Source organism: Portunus trituberculatus, chromosome 34, assembly GCF_017591435.1.
Source record: "Portunus trituberculatus isolate SZX2019 chromosome 34, ASM1759143v1, whole genome shotgun sequence".
NCBI classification, from domain to species: Eukaryota; Metazoa; Arthropoda; class Malacostraca; order Decapoda; family Portunidae; genus Portunus; species Portunus trituberculatus.
Window position 1 is genome coordinate 9,060,544 of NC_059288.1, and position 21,619 is coordinate 9,082,162.

The 21,619-nt window shown below is 47.6% G+C and overlaps 2 protein-coding genes across 7 annotated transcripts in view; one reads left to right on the forward strand and one right to left on the reverse strand.

Annotated features, from left to right (window-relative positions):
- LOC123512861 (calcium-activated chloride channel regulator 1-like) overlaps nt 1–12,322 on the forward strand; it is a 90,624-nt gene extending 78,302 nt beyond the window's left edge. For both annotated transcript variants that reach the window (XM_045269515.1, XM_045269514.1), the window contains 6 exons: nt 2,195–2,498; nt 5,568–5,821; nt 7,472–7,593; nt 7,914–8,022; nt 8,143–9,250; nt 10,103–12,322. In XM_045269515.1, coding sequence (XP_045125450.1) covers nt 2,195–2,498; nt 5,568–5,821; nt 7,472–7,593; nt 7,914–8,022; nt 8,143–9,250; nt 10,103–11,517 — 3,312 coding nt within the window. In that variant the 3' untranslated portion in view covers nt 11,518–12,322. The remainder of the gene's footprint in view (nt 1–2,194; nt 2,499–5,567; nt 5,822–7,471; nt 7,594–7,913; nt 8,023–8,142; nt 9,251–10,102) is intronic.
- The window catches only part of LOC123512862 (dopamine beta-hydroxylase-like), a 67,680-nt gene continuing 58,185 nt past the window's right edge, over nt 12,125–21,619 (reverse strand). For 3 of the 5 annotated variants that reach the window (XM_045269518.1, XM_045269521.1, XM_045269520.1), the window contains 6 exons: nt 20,967–21,051; nt 19,601–19,767; nt 17,839–18,020; nt 16,084–16,272; nt 14,277–14,408; nt 12,638–13,305 (listed from right to left, as the gene is read on the reverse strand). In XM_045269518.1, coding sequence (XP_045125453.1) covers nt 13,170–13,305; nt 14,277–14,408; nt 16,084–16,272; nt 17,839–18,020; nt 19,601–19,767; nt 20,967–21,051 — 891 coding nt within the window. In that variant the 3' untranslated portion in view covers nt 12,638–13,169. Of the gene's footprint in view, nt 12,261–12,637; nt 13,306–14,276; nt 14,409–16,083; nt 16,273–17,838; nt 18,021–19,600; nt 19,768–20,966; nt 21,052–21,619 lie in introns of those variants that run through there. The other 2 variants (XM_045269519.1, XM_045269517.1) reach the window with 2 other exon arrangements.

The window sequence follows — 21,619 nt, forward strand, 5'->3', positions numbered from 1 at the left end:
AGAGAGGGAAGAGAATAACACATAAGAGAAAATACAAAAGAAAAGAATGAAGTAAAAACAAACTGAAAAATAAGAAAAGGAAGAAGAAAAAGAGGAGGAGGAGGAGGAGGAGGAGGAGGAGGTGGAGATAATTTGTTACTGCTCTTTTCTCATTTACAAGCTCAGTGTTTGGTGGAGTCTAGCAGAACACACCTGTCTGGTCTCATTAGCTGCTGGTGAGACAGACAGACAGACAGACAGAGACAGACAGACAGGTGATCTCGAGGACGAAGATTGATATTGTATTGATGTAAGAAAATATAAATCCTTCAAAAAGCTGAAGGGAAAAAGTTTGGGTACGGAGGAGGAGGAGGAGGAGGAGGAGGAGGAGGAGGAGGAGGAGGAGGACGAGGAGGAGGAGGAGGACATAGTTTACAATTGTTAGAATAATTTTTCGCATTTATTGTTTATTTATTTGTCTATTTTGTCTTCATTTTATTTATTCTATTTTATTTTTTTATCCTTACATCCTTTATTCTTTCCTTTGTGTTCATTTCTCTCTCTCTCTCTCTCTCTCTCTCTCTCTCTCTCTCTCTCTCTCTCTCTCTCTCTCTCTCTCTCTCTCTCTCTCTCTCTCTCTTCATCAGTCTTTCTAACACTAAAAGTAATAAGGAAAAATGTGTGTGTGTGTGTGTGTGTGTGTGTGTGTGTGTGTGTGTGTGTGTGTGTGTGTGTGTGTGTGTGTGTGTCACGTGTCCTTTGTCTGTGTAAAGAAAGGACTAATTGGTAGAGAGAAAAAGTAACAATATGTCAGTGTTTTAAGTCGAGAAATGGAAAACAATGCGAGGAAATTCCTTCTCTTTTTTTGTTGGTATTGTTTGTGTTCAAGGTGGAAATAACGAGAGCAGCAGTTGTTTTGTTCTTTTCTTATTTCTCCTTAGCATTTAATCCCTTCCAGTACGTTGTCAGCAGGAACACATCAATACTTACTTGAGAAACGCCGCTAAACTCCCTCACACGAACTACAGAAGGGTTGTAACCTCTTTAGAACTGGAACGCATTTTTATCTTGAGATTTATGTACGATTAGATCATTTTATTGACATTAGGAAGGGTGTATAGAGGTCAGAAGATTAATGACTACAGTCTTCTCTATTTTAATCCCCTGCATGAGTTTCTGAAGCTGTGTAAAATCACCAAATAGTGAGCAGAATGAACATTGAATCGCTGGTTCTATACCTTGAGTTTTGGGTATTATTAGACCATTTTATTGACATTAGGAAGGATCTATGGAGGTCGGAAGATTAATGGCCTGAGTCTTCACTATTTTAATCCCCCACATGAGTTTCTGAAGCTGTATAAAATCACCAAATAGTCACCAGAATGAACATGGATACCCTTCATAATCCTTCAGTACTGGGATGCATTTTTACCTTCTGATTTATGTACGATAAGACCATTTTATTGACAGTAGGAAGTGTTTATGGAGGTCGGAAGATTAATGGCCTGAGTCTTCACAGTATTTTAATCCCCACATAAGTTTCTGAAGCTGTGTAAAATCACCACATGGCACAGAATGGTATAGAGGGTGTGGTTAGGTTAACGAAGCGAGTGATGGTTTGTCTGGAGGTGTTAAGTGGTTGTCACTTTTCCTGCTCTTGTCGTCATTGGTTGTGTGGGAGCGGCCTGCTGTCATAATCGGCATTTACAACACAAGGAGTGATCCAGTAGGCTTCGGACGTTTTTTAATGCATTTTGATCTTGCTCGGTAAAAGAAAAAATATATAGACTTACCGAAACAACCTAACAAGTGCCATAGGTAGGCGTTGATAAGCACTAACGAGTCACCACACACAAACACGAACACTAGTCCCCACCCGGCCGCCAGCCTTTTACAGTGGTGCCGGTCTGCCTCCCCATACACATCCTCCGTCACTGTAGTCATATAGCGGTACTTGGATGAAGCAACCACCTCGATTATCATTAGGTATCGTGTTATTAGCAGCACCAGGAGGAGGAGGAGGAGGAGGAGGAGGAGCTTTTACAGACCAGCCATCACTCTCCACACTTCTGGAGGTGGTGTTGGTTGCTTGTAGTAAATACCTAACACAGATATACCTATGTATCGTAATTTGTCACTAAGTATCGTGTCATTAGCAGCAGCAGCAGTAGGGGCAGTTCTCTCACATCACTAAACACGTTCTCTCCCCCTTCAGGAGGTGGTTCGCGTCGCCTCTACTGTTGTGTTCGACGCCTCGAGGGGCCGCGCACACTTCCGCCAGGTGAAGGTCCTCGTGCCGCCCTCCTGGACCACCGCAGCCTGCCCCGCCCTGGACCACCTGCAGGGCGCCACGCAAGAAACCTGGGACACTGCTGACCTCCGCGTGACCCTTGGAAGGCATCCTCGTCACGGCATCCGCCCCTGGACTCTACACACGAGGGACTGCGGTCACACTGGGGACTATGTCTCTCTCGGCCATGAACTACTGCTGCAGAACACTTCCCACGTGCCCGACAATGGTAAGGCTTGTGTGTTTTCTCTCTCTCTCTCTCTCTCTCTCTCTCTCTCTCTCTCTCTCTCTCTCTCTCTCTCTCTCTCTCTCTCTCTCTCTCTCTCTCTCTCTCTCTCTCTCTCTCTCTCATGAATCCCCGTCAACTCTTCTACCATTTCCTCTCCTCTCTCTCCTCTCCTCTGTTCTGTTCTCTTCTCTTCTGTTCTGTTCTCTTCTCTTCTCTTCCCTCGCTTCGCCTCACCTTCATCCTCCCTTCACTCTTCCTCATCTCTGGTCGTCATAAATTTGAATTAAGATTACCTGAACCCGTCGCGGCCAAACCCCAAACAAGGAAAGAGATAACAACACAATTTTGTCGTCGTGTAGTTGGAGTCTGAGCAGTGGCGGTGTTTGCCTCGCGGTCCGCTGGCTGGTGTGTCGCTCGCTGGTGTGTAGCTGGCTGGTGTGTCTCATTCTTTACGGTGAACACCACTCACGTTTTCTATAATTACCACCTCGAGGGCGTGGCAGGGCGCGGCCAGGCATTAGTAGGCAACCCGGGCGGAGGAAGACAGAGGCGCCCTGCCGTATATAGTCTCCAGGCGCCTCCTGTTCGCCGCGCACGGAATGTAAAGCGCCACTCTTGGGCCTATCCACCACGGGATCTTTCTTTACGTGCCCAGCCGGGAGTGGCACTGGCGGGGCGAGGGGAGGGAGGGTTATCTTCATTGGTATCCGCCGTGTGCCGCCCAGGGCCGCCCCTCGCCCGCCGCTCACGCCCGGCACACTCGGCAGCCACACACCAGGTCGCCACACTCTTGCTCATTGTAATTTTTGCCGTACATTGCAAGTTTATGGGAAGGAAGCGACGCCAGAGTAATACGTATAGTGGTGGTGGTGGTGGTGGTGATTTGGGTAATGGTGGTGGTGGTGGTGGTGGTGGTGGTTTGGGTAATGGTTGTGGTGATGGTGGTGGTTTTGGTTGTGGTGATGGTGGTTGCGGTGGTGGTGATGGTGATGGTGTGGGTTATGGTGGTGGTGGTGTAATTTTTGCCGTACATTGCAAGTTTATGGGAAGGAAGCGACGCCAGAGTAATACGTATAGTGGTGGTGGTGGTGGTGGTAATGGTGGTGGTGATGGTGGTGGTGATGGTGGTGGTTGGTGGTGGTGGTGGTGATGGTGGTTGCGGTGGTGGTGATGGTGGTGGTGTGGTTATGGTGGTGGTGGTGTGGGTTGTGGTGGTGGTGGTGGTGTTGGTTTTGGTTGTAGTGGTGGTGATGGTGGTGGTGTGGGTTGTGGTGGTGGTGGGGTTTATTTGTTACATGAAGAGGAGAAGAGCCATTGGTGTAGGTTGTGTCTTGGTGGTGTGAGTGTGAGGACGCCGCCGCTGCGTCACGAGGACCTGTCACTTGGCAGTGACTGTTTAACAGATGTCAAGAGTCAAGTGTAGGTGAAGTAGTAATGGTGGAGTCGGTCTGCCTCGCCTTGCCTTCCCCGCGGCGCCCGGCCTGCACCACATCATAGTTATTTATGTTTTAAGTGCGGCACCGCTGCCCGCGCCAGGGTCAGGGCTGGGCTGAGATGACTCCTGTAACTCGTACTACACGCACACAAGACGCTCGAAGACATACCGAGGCTTGCCTGCAGTGAAGCGCGCGCGCGCGCACACACACACACACACACACACACACACACACACACACACACACACACACACACACACACGGTAGTGGGCCAGCATCGCTGCTTCACGACCTCGAAACTGGTGTCCCGTGGCCTGAGTGAGACCGGGCCGGTGCCCGCCGGCCGCTGGGTTGCCTGGCCGCCGCCGCTTCTCTGCAGCTCCGCCACACGGTCGAGGCTCGCTGCCCGCGCCGCGGCGGGAGGAATGCCATATTTTGTAATCAGCCGCACAATGGGTCTTCCTTCTTACGGTGCTCGGAGCAGTGTGTCCGCGGCGCAGCACCACTTAGGCCACATTCAGGCCCCGTCCAGGCGGAAACCGAGTTCAATTATGGTCGTTTGAGCAGCGTCTCGCACCATGACAAACACTTCATTGTGGCGCCGCCATGGAGCTTCGGAGGCTGACACCCTTCACCCCTCCAGCAGGTGGTGGGACGCGACTCCTCCGTGGACTTCGCACCAGAATGTTGGCTTGCGTGACTGTGACGTCTGCGTGGGCCGCCCAGCAGGATGAGTGAAGTGTCGCGTCGTCCGATTATCTTACCGCCACACCATCAAAGGGTTACTAATGAGGGTCGCCGCGCCCTCCTGTGCAGGCCCGTGACCCCGGCGTGACCGATGCGCACCGCCCTGGCACCCTGCGCCTCCCGCCACGGTGGTCAAGGCGCCACGCGAGGTGCACATCAGTAAGGCGTCCTAAATCAACACAGACTTGCTGCCTTGATGGCCATCTGCGCGGCACACAAAGACTCGGCGCGGAGCCCCCGCCGCCTGCCGCTCTCCGCCAGTTGCGGCCGCGGGCAACACTTAGCGGCGCGGAGCCTCGCGTGGGTCGCGGCCGTTTAGGCTGAACAGGTCGTTTGTTCCTCAAGGGAAGATGGAGATGGCGGTGTCCCGCAGGGTAGGGTCGCACCAGAGGCTGGCCGCCTCGTTCCCAAGGAACAGACCTGGTTTGGTGGACAGGGCGCCCCACCGCCACCTCGTCCTTGCTGCAAAGCTGCAACACTATGGCACCTGCCACGTTGGAAGCTTCATATCAATACTAATGCTCGTGTTGAACAGCAGCGCTCTTCTTTACCGCATACTTTCCATCCAGCCGCCATTTTACCTTCACCTTTTTAGTGTCTGGGAGAGGCAAGGTGAGGGACGGACGTCCAGAGGGGAGGGAGGGAGGGGGAGGGAGGTATCGCTGAGCCTACCCGCCGGCCGCTAATTTACTTCACCGGCGTCCCGAGCGGCACATGCCCGCTGTTTAGGAACTATTTTTTGGGTCATTAGGAGGAATTACGCCGTTAGGGGATCGCGGCGAGGCAAGGACACTCCCACGCCCCTCGCACCCCGACACACCGCCCATACCGCCCTCGCCTCGCGGCACTGGCGACTAAAAATCTAAATTTTTTTTCTTTCATGCAGGTCGACTTCTGGCGCAGGCGTGGCTGCAGTACCGCTACGGGGTGTTTGAGGAGGAAGGCGTGGCAGGCAACCCTGTGCATCCGCCTCACCACAGGGCCCCAGACGGCACCTGGAAGCCCACGACCTGCGCTAACCTGCCGCTGCCGCCCACCTCCAGCTGCGACCCTGCCAATCTCACCTGCTCCTTCAACCTCACGCCAGAGAATGACCCAGGCCTCACCTCCTCCTTCATGGCTTTCCCAGGCCGCCCATCGGTAAGTAAGCACCCTCAACGTGCAGCGTCGTGTTTCTCGGCTCCGTATTCAGAGATACCTCGCTCCGTTACCACGACTATTTTCAAAGGTCATTGTAAAAGCCAGGTTTTCTTCAGTGGTTACTCAGTAAAATGTTTAAACCTCGTTAATTCTTAACTAGAACAGTAAAATCAAATCTCGTTAATTCTTAACTAGAACAGTAAAATCATTCTTAAAAACAAGTAAGTGTCAATTTAACCATGGACTAGACTCGTAAAGCCTCTTTCAAGCGGTGGAGGTGTACGGCAGGAGTGTTTCAGAGTAGGTCCCAAGAATGAACGCCTTCAGGCATGATGTGGTACTTACAGATTACAGCCACACCGTGGGCTTCCCTTTCCACAGCAGCGGCGTGACACTTCCTTCTTTTCCTCTTCTCCGTGGGCTATTTTCAAAGTCTGTAGATGATCAACCGGACTCTCCAATGTTTCTCCTGTTAATACAGATATCTTATTATTTGTCTCTTAAGTGTACTTAAGTTTTAAGGTTCTATTGTGATATGTCAACAGGATTTCTACTTATTGATAGGGAGAAACACTCACGAGAACACGGTTGATCATCTTTGTGGCCTCGGAAAATATTCGTGGTGATAAGAGAATGAAGTCTTTCTGAATACGGGTCAAAGAGTGATGGAAGCCCCGCGCCCCCAGGTCACCGCTCCACGCACGCCAGTTTTGCCGCTACTCTTAATTGTTTCTGTTACGTGACTGCACGGCGTCGTTAGTGGTGTTTAAGAGGCTGGTGGCGGCGGCTGAGGCACCTGACGAGAACACTGCCGGCGCGATCGCGAGACCACGGCGCCGTCACCTCAGGATGGGGCTGGCTCAGGCGAGGGCCCTTTCTGGAGCGCACTCCAGTTACCGAATTGATGAAAGATATGTTTTCTCGTTCATAATACTCACACTAAGGTTGTGGTGTAAGACAGGGCTGCCGCGCCGCTCTTCTTCACGAAATAATCACACGGAGGATTTGGAGCAATACTGAGGCTGTTCATTATCATCTCTCTTCTTGCTTTCCCTAAGTTTCTTCATCTCTCTCTCGCTGCTAATCACTTGTAGCAACAGAGAAGAGTGGTTGGTTCCCTGCAAAACTCTGCGGAACTTCTGCCTCTTCTCTCGGCGATGGCAGCGGCGGAGAGCGGCCGACTCTGAGCTTGTAATTGGCCTCGTAAAGAAGCTTGTGACCCCGAAGGTGGGCTGCGGGTTACGGCTGCCACGGGAGGACGAGGAGGAGTCATTGATCCTCAGTGTATTCTTAACCTCGTCACGTAATTTTCGTCTTCCGTGTTCCGCCTCCAATTTGCGATGTTTTTTCTTTTCTTTTATGGGAGTTGTAGAGAGAAATGGATGCTGACTTTGAACTTACCTTTTTGTTTGGCATAATAGTACAATAGTCAACGTATTCCTATTTGAAGCATTAACTATAGTGGTGATAGTACAGAAAGAAAAATACAAGTCCAAAAGTTAATTCTCAGTTTATTAGCAGCATCCCAAACATAATCATTAGTTAGTTATGTCATTAGCAGTCACGACAATAATAACAGTAGCGTTGTAGGTGCAGCTCGCCCTCACTGTACCGGCACCAGCGTTCAAACCATCGTCTTGTATATTGCAGGTGCGCGACTTGTGTGACGAGGGAACTCACGACCGCTGGGCCCCGACGCGACACAATCTCATCTGTGGCGGCAAATCAGTGTGGGAGGTGATGCGCGCCAGCCCAGACTTCCAAAACAACAGGTAGGCCACTCACACAGGTCGCCATCTGCTGCTCCTCTTGCTTCCTTCACCACTTCGTGTTTTCTTGTTCATTTACAAATATTCCTACTTTTTTTTTTTTTATGTAATATCTCTCTCTCTCTCTCTCTCTCTCTCTCTCTCTCTCTCTCTCTCTCTCTCTCTCTCTCTCTCTCTCTCTCTCTCTCACACACACACACACAAATGGTCAAGAGCCACAGTTGCTCATCACGCCCACACTTAGCCTTTCTTGTGTACTGTAGTGAGGTTTGTTTAGACTGTGCACGGTGAGCTGAAGCGTAATGGTGTTTGTTGTGTTGCAGGAACGTGGAGGCAGGACTGAGAGAGGGACACGTTACTTTCACGTATGTGCGTCCCCGCACCCCCAGGATTGTGCTGCTTGTGGAAGACACCAATGTCATGAATGTGCAGGTGAGGCCACGGGGCTGTTAGTCATGAGCGAGGAAGAGGAAGAGGGAGGGGGACTGGATATGGTGGTGGTTGTGCTTGCTGCCTCACTGGCTGTGTTTCTGATTGGTCTTGTCTCAACAGAAGCGTTGGGACTTCATGCGCAAGGCAGTGCGGAAGCTGGTGACCTATGACATCCCTGAGGGCCACAGTGTGGGGCTGGTGGTGTTTGACTCCGTGGCAGCCACCAAGCACCCTCTCACCACACTCTCCGAGGCCAACCGGGAGAAGGTGGGCTCTTCGCTGCCCCGCAACCCTTCCCAGGAAGGCGAACATAAGCGCTGTGTGCTGTGTGGCCTGAGAGAGGCTCTGACGCTGCTGGGCCAGGACGGGCCGGGTGGCCACGTGGTGTTGGTGGCCGGTGGCAGTGGTGCCCTCGACGACTCTGAGGCAGCTGCAGCAGAAAGGCAGCTGGCGGCGGCACAGGTCACTCTGCACACCATTGTGTATCCACTCACTGAAAAGTATCCTCGTCCCAATGGCGGCCTGACAAATCTAGCCACGCGCACTGGTGGCCACTCCTATATCGTGCCTGACGAAGGAATTGGAGAAGACTCCAAGCTGAGCATGTACTACAACCTCCTGGATGCACTGTACCACGCCCTGGGCGGCGTGGCGGGACACGGCGCGCTGCCCGTCAAGGTGCACGCCACGGAGCACCCCGGCGGCCGGGTGCCAGTGTCTGAGGGAAGCTTCCTGGTGGACGCTGCTCTGGGTGCCGACACCGTCTTCACCATATTCTACTACGACGTCACTCATGTAGGGAACCTCATCCACCTGGTGAGTCCCCAGGGCCAGGTGATCGACACGGCCAACATGCAGACGGAGGACGCCAACATGAACATGATTACGGTGCGCCTGGTGGAGGCCCAGGTGGTGCCGGGACTGTGGCGCTACAAGGTTGCCAACCGAGCAGACTCCCACCAGGCCCTGTACGTGCAGGTCACCTCTCGGCCCCGACCTCGCCCACACGTCCCCAAGATCAGCGTGCGGGGATGGACCAGCCATGGCGCCGCCATCGTCAATGCCAGCGACATCTCCAGTCCCCTGGCACTATATGCCGAAGTGACGGCGGGGGTGAGGGGGGTGGAGGGAGCCAATGTCACCGCCACTATCACTCGTCTGGGCTACGCCGCCAACGGCACACAGCACCCGCCCCGCCACCTCCATCTCCTGGACAACGGCCTCACAGGTGTGTGTGTGTTTCACTGTATGATCTGCTGCAGTCTCTGACGACAGCCAGACGTTACCCTACGGAACGAGCTCAGAGCTCATATTTCCGATCTTCGGATAGGCCTGTGTGTGTGTGTGTGTGTGTGTGTGTGTGTGTGTGTGTGTGTGTGTGCGCGTGTGTGCGCGCGCGCGAGATTCACCTCGGTGGCCTGCTGGTCACCCAGCCAGTCTTCCCATTACGGAGCGAGCTCAGAGCTAGGTGAACAAGGGGCCACACATTGTGAGGCTTGCCCCATTTGCTTTGCCGCTTACCGGGACTCGAACCCGGGCCTCTCGATTGTGAACCGAGTGTGCTAACCACTACTAGTTTAACTATATAGTTAAACTACATACACTATGTGGTGCGTGCATGCATGTATTTGTTCCCTTTTTGTGTCTCCATATGTTTTATGTTGGCAGGTTACATACACATAGTTCATGCTTCAGAGATAAATGTTTTTGTGTTAAATGCAGCAGCTTATTTTCTTTACAATGATGGCCATTTTAATTGATTTAATGAGAGACTGGACAGTATTCACAAACATAACAAAACCAGTTTTACTCATGGTAGCATGTACATTCTGAATGACCTTGCTTATATATAACCCTTTGAAAATATTCATCACCAAAAATGATGATGATGTGGTCACTGCTTGCCTTGCATGTGCACAAACCACAAAAGCAGCCTGTCACTGAAACCTGTCATGTAGCCTGCTGGGCCCTGAGAGCCGAGTGTTTCCTTGTCCTTACAGTGTGTGTTGTGTGTCTGTCTTGCCATGTTTGCTAGCTGGTGAAGCATGTGCTAATAATCCCTTTGATGGCTCCCTTGCAGCACCGGACATGCGTCGTGATGATGGCGTATATTCCCGCGTGGTGCCGGGCCTTGCTGCCGGCACCTACAGCATCCTGGTGGAGGTCAATGGGGAGATTGAGGGAACAAAGTTTGCCCGACATGTGCGTGTGGGTTTGGTGGATGTGGTGGGCAGCTCGCCGGCCCGGGACGTCCTGCCACCTGCCCGTGTGGTGGACCTGCGCGCCTCACTACTGCCGGACACTGTCAACCAGGTTGGCTTCATCTGGACTGCTCCAGGTGGTGACTTGGATTACGGCGTAGCCTCTCGCTATGTTGTCAAGGTTGCCCACAACCAGCGGGAGCTGACTGAGGGAGGCGGTGTGCTGTTGGAGGACTGGCCGGCCCCTCTTGCTGCCCCCGCTGTGCAGCAACACACGGTGTCCTGGCAGGAGTATGAGAGAGTGAGTTACCTCTCCCTCTATGCTGTAGATGAAGATGGGAACACTGCCACTCTCAGCAACATAGTGAGTGTGTATGTACCAGCCCCTCCCACCACCACAGCTGTCCCATCCCCCTCTGCTGTCCCAGCCATGCCTGCCAACACCTCTGCTGTGATGGAAGGCTCAGGCGGACCAGTCCTGTCTTCACTGGGGTCGCGGCAATTAGCTGTGGTGTTTGGTTGTCTGGGAGGCTTTGTGGTGGTGGTGGCCCTTGTAGTCTGCTACTGCACTGCTGCCCACCGACGCCACCGTAAGGCCGCTGCTGCCAAGAAGGTGCACGAGGCCCAGGATGCCTACAGTGTCACCGTCACTGTGGCATCAAAGGCCACAGACTTCCCCGATGGCAAGGAGGCCCTCAAGGACGGCCTCAAAAAGGAGTACATCAGTCCTGTGGAGTCCTGGTCAGCCTCACAGCTGCTGGGGGGGCACATGGGAGCCAAGCGTGCCAGTGTCTCAGCCCGCTCTGACAACACCTCAGACCACAGCGCCTCCACCAAGAAGAGCTATGGTGGATCTTCAGGGCCTGCCGAGTACTACGGTGACGCAAGCCAGTACCAGTATCGGCATCCTGGCTACCCTGACCACTACCCCGCCCCCAGCGATGGCTATCCCACTCCCACAGAAGGCTTCCCACCTCCAGTCGAGGGCTACCCTGCAGAGGCCTACGCTGTGCCACTGGAGGCTCGCTCCTACATCAGCTCACAGCCCTCTGACTCCTTCCTCTCTGTGTCATGTGACCTTCCCCCTTCCTCCAGTGGCCCTCCGGCCTATGCTGCTTACCCAGCCTATGACGCCTCCCTCAGATCTGCCAAGGTGCCTCCCCCCATTCCCCCCAAACCCAAAGTGCTGTACACACCCGAACCTTACGGCTACGACAACGCCTCCCTCGACCCTCACTCCTCCACACCCTCTGTAGCGTCAGAGAAACGCGTGCGCAATGTGACGATGGTGTAGAGGTGGGCCAGGGAGGAGCAGGGAGCATTGCTGGCATTACTAGCATTAAGCAGAGTTAGTGGAGGCTAAATACACTAAGGGACACGTTACCAGGTAGCTCGTGTGATGGAAGAGGAGCTGCTGCTTGGCGAGGGGACTAACTTTTCCCACGGACGCTGGTGGTGCACCACAATATGTGATATTAGGGTATGCGTGTGTGTGTGTCTGTGGTAGCATCAGGCACCCACACGACACAACACACCACAATGTGCCAAATGGGGAAAGGAGGATGTGAGGGGCAGACAGGACAGTACAGCACTGACAATTTCCCTTTGTGAAAGCACCACTGGTCTTGGCATCACTTCCCCCAGCAGAGCAGTGTTTCATATGTGTCAAGTAAACAGACTTGGTTGGCCAAGGCAGCTGTGGATCAGTTGTTGAAAAGCATCCCCTTTTTATCTTGAGATCAGAGTCAGGAAGAGAAATGTAGAGATGAACACTATTTCTCTTGTTGTTTCTTGTCTTCAAGCTCCTCCAAGATTCACATCAGTGTCCTTCATAACCCACCAGTCACCAGTGCCTTGGTCAGGCAAAGGGAGGGGTGCCACCAGCCAGGGTCAGGGAGACCAGTGTTATCAGGGAGACCAGTGTTACGTTTTAGTGACACACCAGTGCTGGGGTCCTGTCTGCCACCAGGGCATCACTACAGGTCTCCTTGCCCAGCCAGGATGCAGCCAGCTAGTGTTGTGCAATCCTGTACATATCTGTACAAAACACCAATTAAGACATTGTGTGATACTTTTGTTAATAAAATTTATGAAACTGACAAGAATTAATTATGTTCTTCCACAGAAACAAAAGGAATTAACGTTATATACAGCCACTTGGAACAGTGGTGAGCCATCACCACCATCCTTTTCTTAACTAGAATGCATGTAATGAAGATTCTTTTTATGTATGGATGAACTTGAATAATTAGTTATTCATTTTATCTTTTTAAGTATGGATGAACTTGTTATTCATTTGTATCTAAGACTTTCAGGAACTGCTGCCAACAGGAAAAGTATTTTAAATATAAACATTGATTCTCACATAACTTGAGCATCTAGTCATTATGTACACATTATACACATAAAATCCATTTTCCATTAGAATATTTATTAATATATATATTTCATGCCATGCTACATAAGATATGAAGAAATCCCCTTAACAACATTAACAGAAAATGGAAGCTACAAAGGCATCCATCCCCAGGCCAAGCAGGAAGACGTCACACCAAGCCGACCTCTGTTAGTGTTACATCACCTTCCCGCTCACTGGAGACAAACTTCCACACATTTCTACACTACCTGAGGAAACTGCACAGGAAGAAAGGCATAAATTTATATTCTACAGCAGAAGATCCTTATCATATACATTGGCTATACAGTCAAAGAAAATCTGCAAGTTCATAAATTTCTACAGCAAGAACATGAGAGGAAGTTAGTATTCTGCACCAGAGAGCAATGCAAACCTGATAGTAGGGGAGCCAAAGAAACAACCAACTATACACACTTGTTAGAAAGGGCAGAGCGTGTTTATTACAGAACCCAAACAACTCCTTACTTCCACTACAGGGAACAAAGACACAACCAAACATTACCGTGGAAGAATGAGTGAGTGAGATTATTTCAGTTCATTAATGGAGAGTCGTTCTCTACCACCTTCTCGGCAGGGCTGCAAGGACTTGGGGGAGGCTCCAGTGGGTGCAGGATGTGGGGGATAGGAATGTTCTCCCAGTAGCCAGGAAAACGAACCCCAGAAGACCTGAAGGAAATACCAACAAAGTGACAATCAGAGGAAGAATTTCAGGAAGTTTGCAAGGATGTGTAAAAAAAAAAAAAAAAACACACAATTTCACACACACAGTCTTGCATTGAATCATCACTATAGTTACTGAGGGCAAGTGCAAGAGACCAACTCCTCACACAGGTTTTCTAAAATGAAGAATCACTATAGTCTGTCTACTCTAAAATGGGTCCCGAGTTCAAAACATACTGCAGCTTACTGTTGATAATTGATCTTCGGTGAATAATACTTGTTTTCTGTTGATCCACACACTTATCACAAGGACAGCTCACGGTTTTCCTCAAGATCTGACAACCACGCATTCCCTGGGACACCATTCAAACTGAGACACAGGAGCCACTTTAAAGTAGACAGACTAAGCATTTGATTCAGTGGCATAACTGCAGCTTCAATCCCAGGCCATGAAAACTACTTGGTCTTGTCTCCTTCACCATTCATTACTGCAGGCTGACATTGCTGGTATAAGAAATCCATGAAGAAAATTGAACTGGTGAACTATTTTGATTAGGATAGAAGTGTTAATCCCCAGGTAAAAGGAACAAACACACAATTTTGCTTCTTCGTTACTCTGGCCAGGTTAGTTTTCTCAATGGTAAACTGAATAGCATGACAGAAAAGAAAGATATTTCCAAACTGCATGACACCAACTGACACTGCTGCCACCACCACCACCACTACAGCAACAACTCTTGGCCCTTAAAATCCAGGTGGCTTCTTGAGACACAATAAACCAGTCACAAAATAGTACAAAACAAGGTACCTTTAGACCGAGAATTTTCCTAGAAACAACACACAGCTCATGAATTTTAATACATCATCCATGACACTTCGTAAAAGCATGTCATTTCAGCCTAAATAGAACACGACAGCCACTGAGTTTAGAGAGCCAAGACATCCTCAGATTAACCCCCTAGCACCAATAAACTTACTTGTTGCACTGCATGGAGAGTGGAGAGTTCAGGTAGAGATCACCAAGCATACCTGACCTCAGAGGCGTCCATCTGATGGCCTGATAGTTTTGCCTCCAGCTTGCCTCACGGGATGTGGCCTGCAGCTCCCACCTGTAGCAAACGTCACCTGATTAACACTTTAACCATGACTTTTTTAATGTGACAAAAGAACTGGCCAAGGTAACAAAGTGCATGAAAAAGGCCCAGTGTGATCATAGTCCCTAAAAAGAAGTCTAAAAGTGTCATAAGCAACTGGAGGATAAGTATTTTGTAACCTTCCTCCTGAAAAAGTTGAAGTCATATGAAAGAGGAGATACAGAAGCAGGCAGGGAGTTCCAGAGTTTACTGGAGAAAGAGATGGAATGATATGAAGCAATTGACAACACCAGAAGCAATGCATGAAGCCTTTATAAGCATCTACAAGACAGAGGAGGACTAAAATGGAAAGTTCAATGATTGGATGAGATTGCAGTACAAGTAAAGATGGCTCAAAGTGATGGGTAATCTGGGAAAGGTGTACCGCATGGCAGGGAAAGGTTAAGTGGCAGCTGCAGAATGAATGTGGGATGGCTGGGAACTCTTATGCTGTGACTACTAATGGAATTTTCATACACACACCAAAATAAAATGGATTGATATACTAATTGAAAAAACCTATCTGTTATAAATGAATACATGAAAAACTGAAAGCATTGATAACAATTTTGACAGCATTGAAAAGTGTTAATTCTTGGACAAAAATGCAAATAAACTAACACACAAACACCTTTACAATTTTCTTCTCATTCAAGCTTAACCCAGGCTACTATTTTCCCAATGGTTCATACAGCAGTGGAGATGTTATTAGTGCAGTATCATCACTCAGGCAGGTTAGTTTTCTCAACAGTACACTTAACAGCATGAAAGAGGCGGTGGCGTAGTGGATAAGGTGGTGAGCGTGGGATCAGGCAGACGTCCAAGTGTAAGTTTGAATCCCACCACATATTACTTTAAAGCTATACCATTTGTCGAGTGGTTTAAAGTTACCTCTATATCACCATGATACCCAGGTTCTAGGTGGTTACACTGAAGATGCAGTTAGGTGGAGATATGGGCCCTAATATGGGTAGCACTATAAATATAATTACCTGCACCATTAATGGGCAGAAGCTTAACAGCGCCTCCCACATACACCTTCAAGTATGCCTGCAGGTGCTATAGGCCATAACGTAAAAGACAATAAATAAATACAAAAAATGAAAGAAAAGAACGATATTTCAAAACTGCATGACACCAACTGACGCCACCACCACCATAACCACAAGAACTTATGAAAAATTACGGTTATTGCAAGAATCCATCAGATCTACACGTGGCAGACCCTCAATGAGACATGCTTACCTATTTCCACTTATCACCCCCATCCATACACCTATCCAATTTTCTCTAAAAGCTCCCTTACGACTCAGCACTAACCTGATTACTAAGTCTGTTCCATTCATCCATGACTTCATTTCTTTCTTAAACCTAAATTTCTTCAGCTTAAACTTAAACCTGTTAGTTCTTGTTCTATTTGGCAGCTCATTCTAAGATTTTTGCTGGTGGTAGTAGCTGTGAGGAGGAGGAGGAGGAGGAGGAGGAGGAGGAGGAGGAGGAGGAGGAGGAGGAGGAGGAGGAGGAGGAGGAGGAGGAGGAGGAGGAGGAGCAGGAGCAGGAGGAGGAGGAGGAGGAGGAGGAGGAGGAGGAGGAGGAGGAGGAGGAGGAGCAGGAGGAGGAGGAGGAGGAGGAATGGTAACAGTGACATTACCTTTTCATGAAGCTGAAATAGTTGATGAGAGTGGATGAATCGATGGAGGACTTGCACACTTCGAGGTCAGTCCGAGGGTAGTAGTGGATGTAGTTGACACACATCTCGTCACTGATGGCAAACCCTCCCACTGTAACGTTGTCCCGGTCCTTCGTTGAGAACTCGCAGGACATTACAAGCACATCACCCTGAGGAGACACACACGCTCAATGTAAAGCCAAAGGAGAGGAAAAGGAAAAGAAGCAAATTAAATGGAAGACAAAGAGGGAGAAAAGGTGTAGGAGGAGGAGGAAGAGCTTGGGGTAAAGATAAGGAGGAGAAATAGAAGAAAATGCCTCAACATCACAATATGCTCAAGTGGTCTTCATCCATATACAGGTGTGTGATATTGGATTTTTTTGTGCCGAGTATTGTAATGTATGGGTTTGAGTAGTAGGTGATCTTGAGCCAACACTGCATGCTGATCACTTGTTTTGTTGGCATGTGAAATTTATTAGACGGAACACTGCTCATGAGTTTTACAAAGACGCTGTGCCACACTGATGCCTGTGGCCCAGCGACTAGTGGTGTGCGTCATGCCAGGGACCTTTTCACATGTTTTGGGACAACACACATTGCCAAATAGTGCTTCACGCTGATCCATTGAAACTTCACATTATCTTCTATGAATGTGATTTCCTAACTGCTCTTGAAATTGTTAGATCTTTTGACTTAGAGATTCACATGCCACCTTCCACATGCCACCATAATCAAAACTGTTCCTCATAACTTTCTCAGATTCTTTAATTAATATTTTCCTACAGCGGTCTCCCACATCCGATGACCTTGACTGAGCAATGGAGTGTGAGTGATGGACATTTAAATAACTCCTAACCCTTACTTTCTGGTGGTTAAGTGATTTTTTTCTCCATCTCTGGGGAAAAATGGTAAACTTAGAAAATGCCAGAAGACAGTTTGAATTATAAAAATCCTTTTCTTTTTATAATTCTGAATACAATGATGTACTTTCCAGCTCACTGTCACTTCTGAGAGTAAAGTTATCGTCTTATCAGTGAGACGTGTCTGAACACAGTCAGTGGCAACTCAGTGTGGAAAGAGTTGCTAGGTACTTAAGCTCACCATCTTACTTGAGTAGGTGTGAAGGCAATACTAACATGTGGCACGAAGAATCAGGATTACCAGAACGATCACCGGCTCCCCAGACATTGCAATACAATAATTCATGAACAATCACCGGATGTTGAGGGTTAAACATGGATGATGAATAACTGTGTGTGCACTGTGGAGGCCTGATGATGCCATGAGATGATTTTTGCATTTTTCATTATTTTTGGGGGTTTTCAATTCAGTTTGTCCCCTTAACTGAAGAAGTGAGCTGGAACAATGTCAAGATGCAGTATAATGAGTAACCTGCATTCCTCAACAGACTGGAAGCATTAATTATCAACTTGACATTCCACACTCTCATCTCTGTTTAACATGACAATCCTCTGAGGAACACACTACTGCCACACAAGCTAAACACGACAAACTTGGTGAGCTGCTTTACGCTTACACTAACCTAACACACACTCAAATACACCACCAAGTCCTAATTCCTTGGCAAATATTGTACAGCATCAACTTTAAATATATTACCACTCGAACATAAAAAAAATAAAGAAAACACAGCAGATTACTAACTCCATCAACAAAACATAACAAAAAAAAAACACCATATTTACGAAACACACACACACACACACACACACACACGGTAACACATGGACAGTGTGCGGCAGCCTCCTGATCTCCTGGAAGTGTGTAGAGTAGTGGTCATCACGGTTCAGGTCATTCAACTCTGTGCCGTCCCTAATGTGCTTGGTCCAGGCTCTCACTCCAGTCAAGTGTGTGTGCAGCTGTGACCCAAAGACATGGATACCTTCTGCTGGGAGGCCCTGAGGAGGTGAAATGCAGAAGGTGTGTCACTGCAAAGGATGCCTGTCAGTGTACAACAACCATATCAGCAAGAAACTAGACCACAGGAGGCTCCCACATACAGGTGAGTCAAGAAGTGGTTCAGAATATAATCTCGAAAGAAATAGCATTGGAAAAAATGAACCTCCATTAAAGAAATAGCAGGAAAAATTAACCTACATGAAAGAAACAGAAGAAAAAGTGAACCTCCTTGAACAAAATAACAGTAGAAAAAAAAAGAAAACAGAACCTTTATGAAAGAAATAACAATACAAAAAAGTGAACCACCATAAAGAAAAAAGCAGCAGAATAATTAAACCTCCATGAAAGAAATAGCTGGAAATTGAACTTCCATGAAAGAAATAGCTGGAAATTGAACCTCCATGAAAGAAATAGCTGGAAATTGAACCTCCATGAAAGAAATAACTGGAAATTGAACCTCCATGAAAGAAATAGCTGGAAATTGAACCTCCATGAAAGAAATAGCTGGAAATTGAACCTCCATGAAAGAAATAGCTGGAAATTGAACCTCCATGAAAGAAATAGCTGGAAATTGAACCTCCACGAAAGAAATAGCTGGACCTCCATGAAAGAAATAGCTGGAAATTGAACCTCCATGAAAGAAATAGCTGGAAATTGAACCTCCATGAAAAAAATAGCTGGAAATTGAACCTCCATGAAAGAAATAGCTGAAAATTGAACCTCCATGAAAGAAATAGCTGGAAATTGAACCTCCATGAAAGAAATAGCTGGAAATTGAACCTCCATGAAAGAAATAGCTGGAAATTGAACCTCCATGAAAGAAATAGCTGGAAATTGAACCTCCATGAAAGAAATAGCTGGAAATTGAACCTCCATGATAGAAATAGCTGGAAATTGAACCTCCATGAAAGAAATAGCTGGAAATTGAACCTCCACGAAAGAAATAGCTGGACCTCCATGAAAGAAATAGCTGGAAATTGAACCTCCATGAAAGAAATAGCTGGAAATTGAACCTCCATGAAAGAAATAGCTGGAAATTGAACCTCCATGAAAGAAATAGCAGGAAATTGAACCTCCATGAAAAAAATAGCTGGAAATTGAACCTCCATGAAAGAAATAGCTGGAAATTGAACCTCCATGAAAGAAATAGCTGGAAATTGAACCTCCATGAAAGAAATAGCTGGAAATTGAACCACGGGGAAAGAAATAGCAGAAGAAATGAACCTCTGAAATAAATAGAAGAAACAATGAACCTTGATGAGAGAAATAGAAAAAAATTGAACCTCCATGAAAGAAATAACCATGCAAAAGAAAAGTCAATAAAGAAAAAACAGTAGAAAAATTGAACCTCCAAGAAAGAAATAGAATAAAAAATTGAACCTCCAAGAAAGAATAAAAAAATTGAACCTCCAAGAAAGAAATAGAATAAAAAAAATTGAACCTCCAAGAAAGAAATAGAATAAAAAAATTGAACCTCCAAGAAAGAAAGAATAAAAAAATTGAACCTCCAAGAAAGAATAAAAAATTGAACCTCCAAGAAAGAATAAAAAATTGAACCTCCATGAACCAGTGAACCCACCAGCGCAGTACACTCAGGCACACAGTATCCGGAGAGTGTGAAGGAGGGCAGGTGAGGCGGGATGGCCATCTTAGCAGTGTACTCCAGGCCCAGCTCCATGATGGCCGCGTCGTGTGCCCTCAGCCGCCTCGTGTAGTGCAGACCAAGACCTGAGCTGTCCACACGACCTGCAACACTCACCCATCACCATCACCATCTGCAGCACTACACTCATCATCATCACAATCTGTAGCACTAACCCCATCACCACCATCACCGTCTGCAGTACTCCACCTATTGGGTACCACTAAACATAAAAAAACGTAAAAACACTAAACGTAAAAAAAAAAAAAAAGAATCATCATCACTATCACCATCTGCAGTGCTCCATCTATCACTATCACCACCTGGAACACTCACCCATCACCATCACCATCACCACACCGCACCACCTACAACACTCCACCCATCACCATCACCACAATGCAATGACAGGCAGCAACCTTACATCACCATAAACTCATCACCAGCACCAGCATTGGCACAGTCTCCATGTAGAGGACAGTCATGACAACACAAGGTTCCGCCACCAAATTTTGAAGAGGGATGCTCCGGGACACTTCTCAAATCCTAGCTACACCTTTTGGCTCTTCTTAAGCGACTGGGAACTCATTAGAACTTTTTTATATATATTTTGCTGCCCTTAACCACTGCTGTCTCTTACATAATAGTAGTAACGATAAGGTTTCAAGCACCAGCTGTCCCTGAAAAACTGACCCTACAATACTAATACTCTTATTTTGAACAACTTTCAACTATTAACTCCTTCAGTGCCATGATGCGTTTCCATATTTATGTTGGCCACTATTTGGTGATTTTATACAGCTTCGGAGACTTGTGTGAGAGATTAAAATGGTGAAGTGTGTGACCATTAATCTTCTGACCTCCATAGATCCTTCCTTATATCAATAAAGTGGTCTAATTATACTTAAATCTAAAGGTAAAAATATATCCCAGTACTGAAGGGGTTAAAATAGTGAAGTGTGTGGCCATTAATCTTCTGACCTCCATAGACCCTTCCTTATGTCAATAAAATGGTCTAATCATACTTAAATATCAAAGTAAAAATGTGTCCCAGCATTGAAGGGGTTAAAAATTACTATTTTCAAAGACTACTGAGGTTATGAAGAGTTTCTTCCTATGAATAGTGCAGAATTCTTACTAAACTATCATATGTAGCCTAAAACCACAAGTTCCTTCCATTAGTCTCTTCAAAAGTGTCAGGAATACAGACCAGGCAGAGGAAGGCCCGAGAAAAGACACCAGTGATGCAGTGGTGTCTGGTAAGGCAAGGCAAGGTCAGACCACCACCAGGAGGAACACCCACCTGCCACAAGTCTGGGGTTGTTGTAGTGAACTTCCAGCATCACATATGGGTTGAAATCTGGACCTCCGATGGGTAGCCCGGCCTCCTGTAGGGGAACACACTAAATGAGACGTGACCCATTGAAAATGCACACCCACACACACACACACACACACACACACACACACACACACACACACACACACACACACACACTCTCTCTCTCTCTCTTCCTGTTGAGCAAAATAAAACCATGTAGTTGATTTTATGCAAGAGGTTGAGCAGTCTCTTCTCTATCAACTACTTTCATTTCCCACACCCTTACAACCTTCTCTCTCCTCCTCAGCCACCTGCCCAACACCCGTCCTCCTCCCACACACCTGCACTGCTGAACAACTTTTAGGTCTCACGTTGGGGGAGTGTCATTAAAAAAGATTGTGTTCTGTACTCTACAACAAAACAATGTAGAGCAGCAAGTTTATAAACAATACTGATGAAATACGACCATCAGACATCACCTTAACGACTACAGCCAGTTTTTTTTTATTTTTTTTTAAAATTTTTTTATTTATACCATGTGGGCTTTTCACGGGAGTTTATTGGCTAAAGGGGATACTTTTTGGGGCACCTCCTATCTGAAAGCCCACCCGCTAGGAAACCGTTGCCCCGAGTGA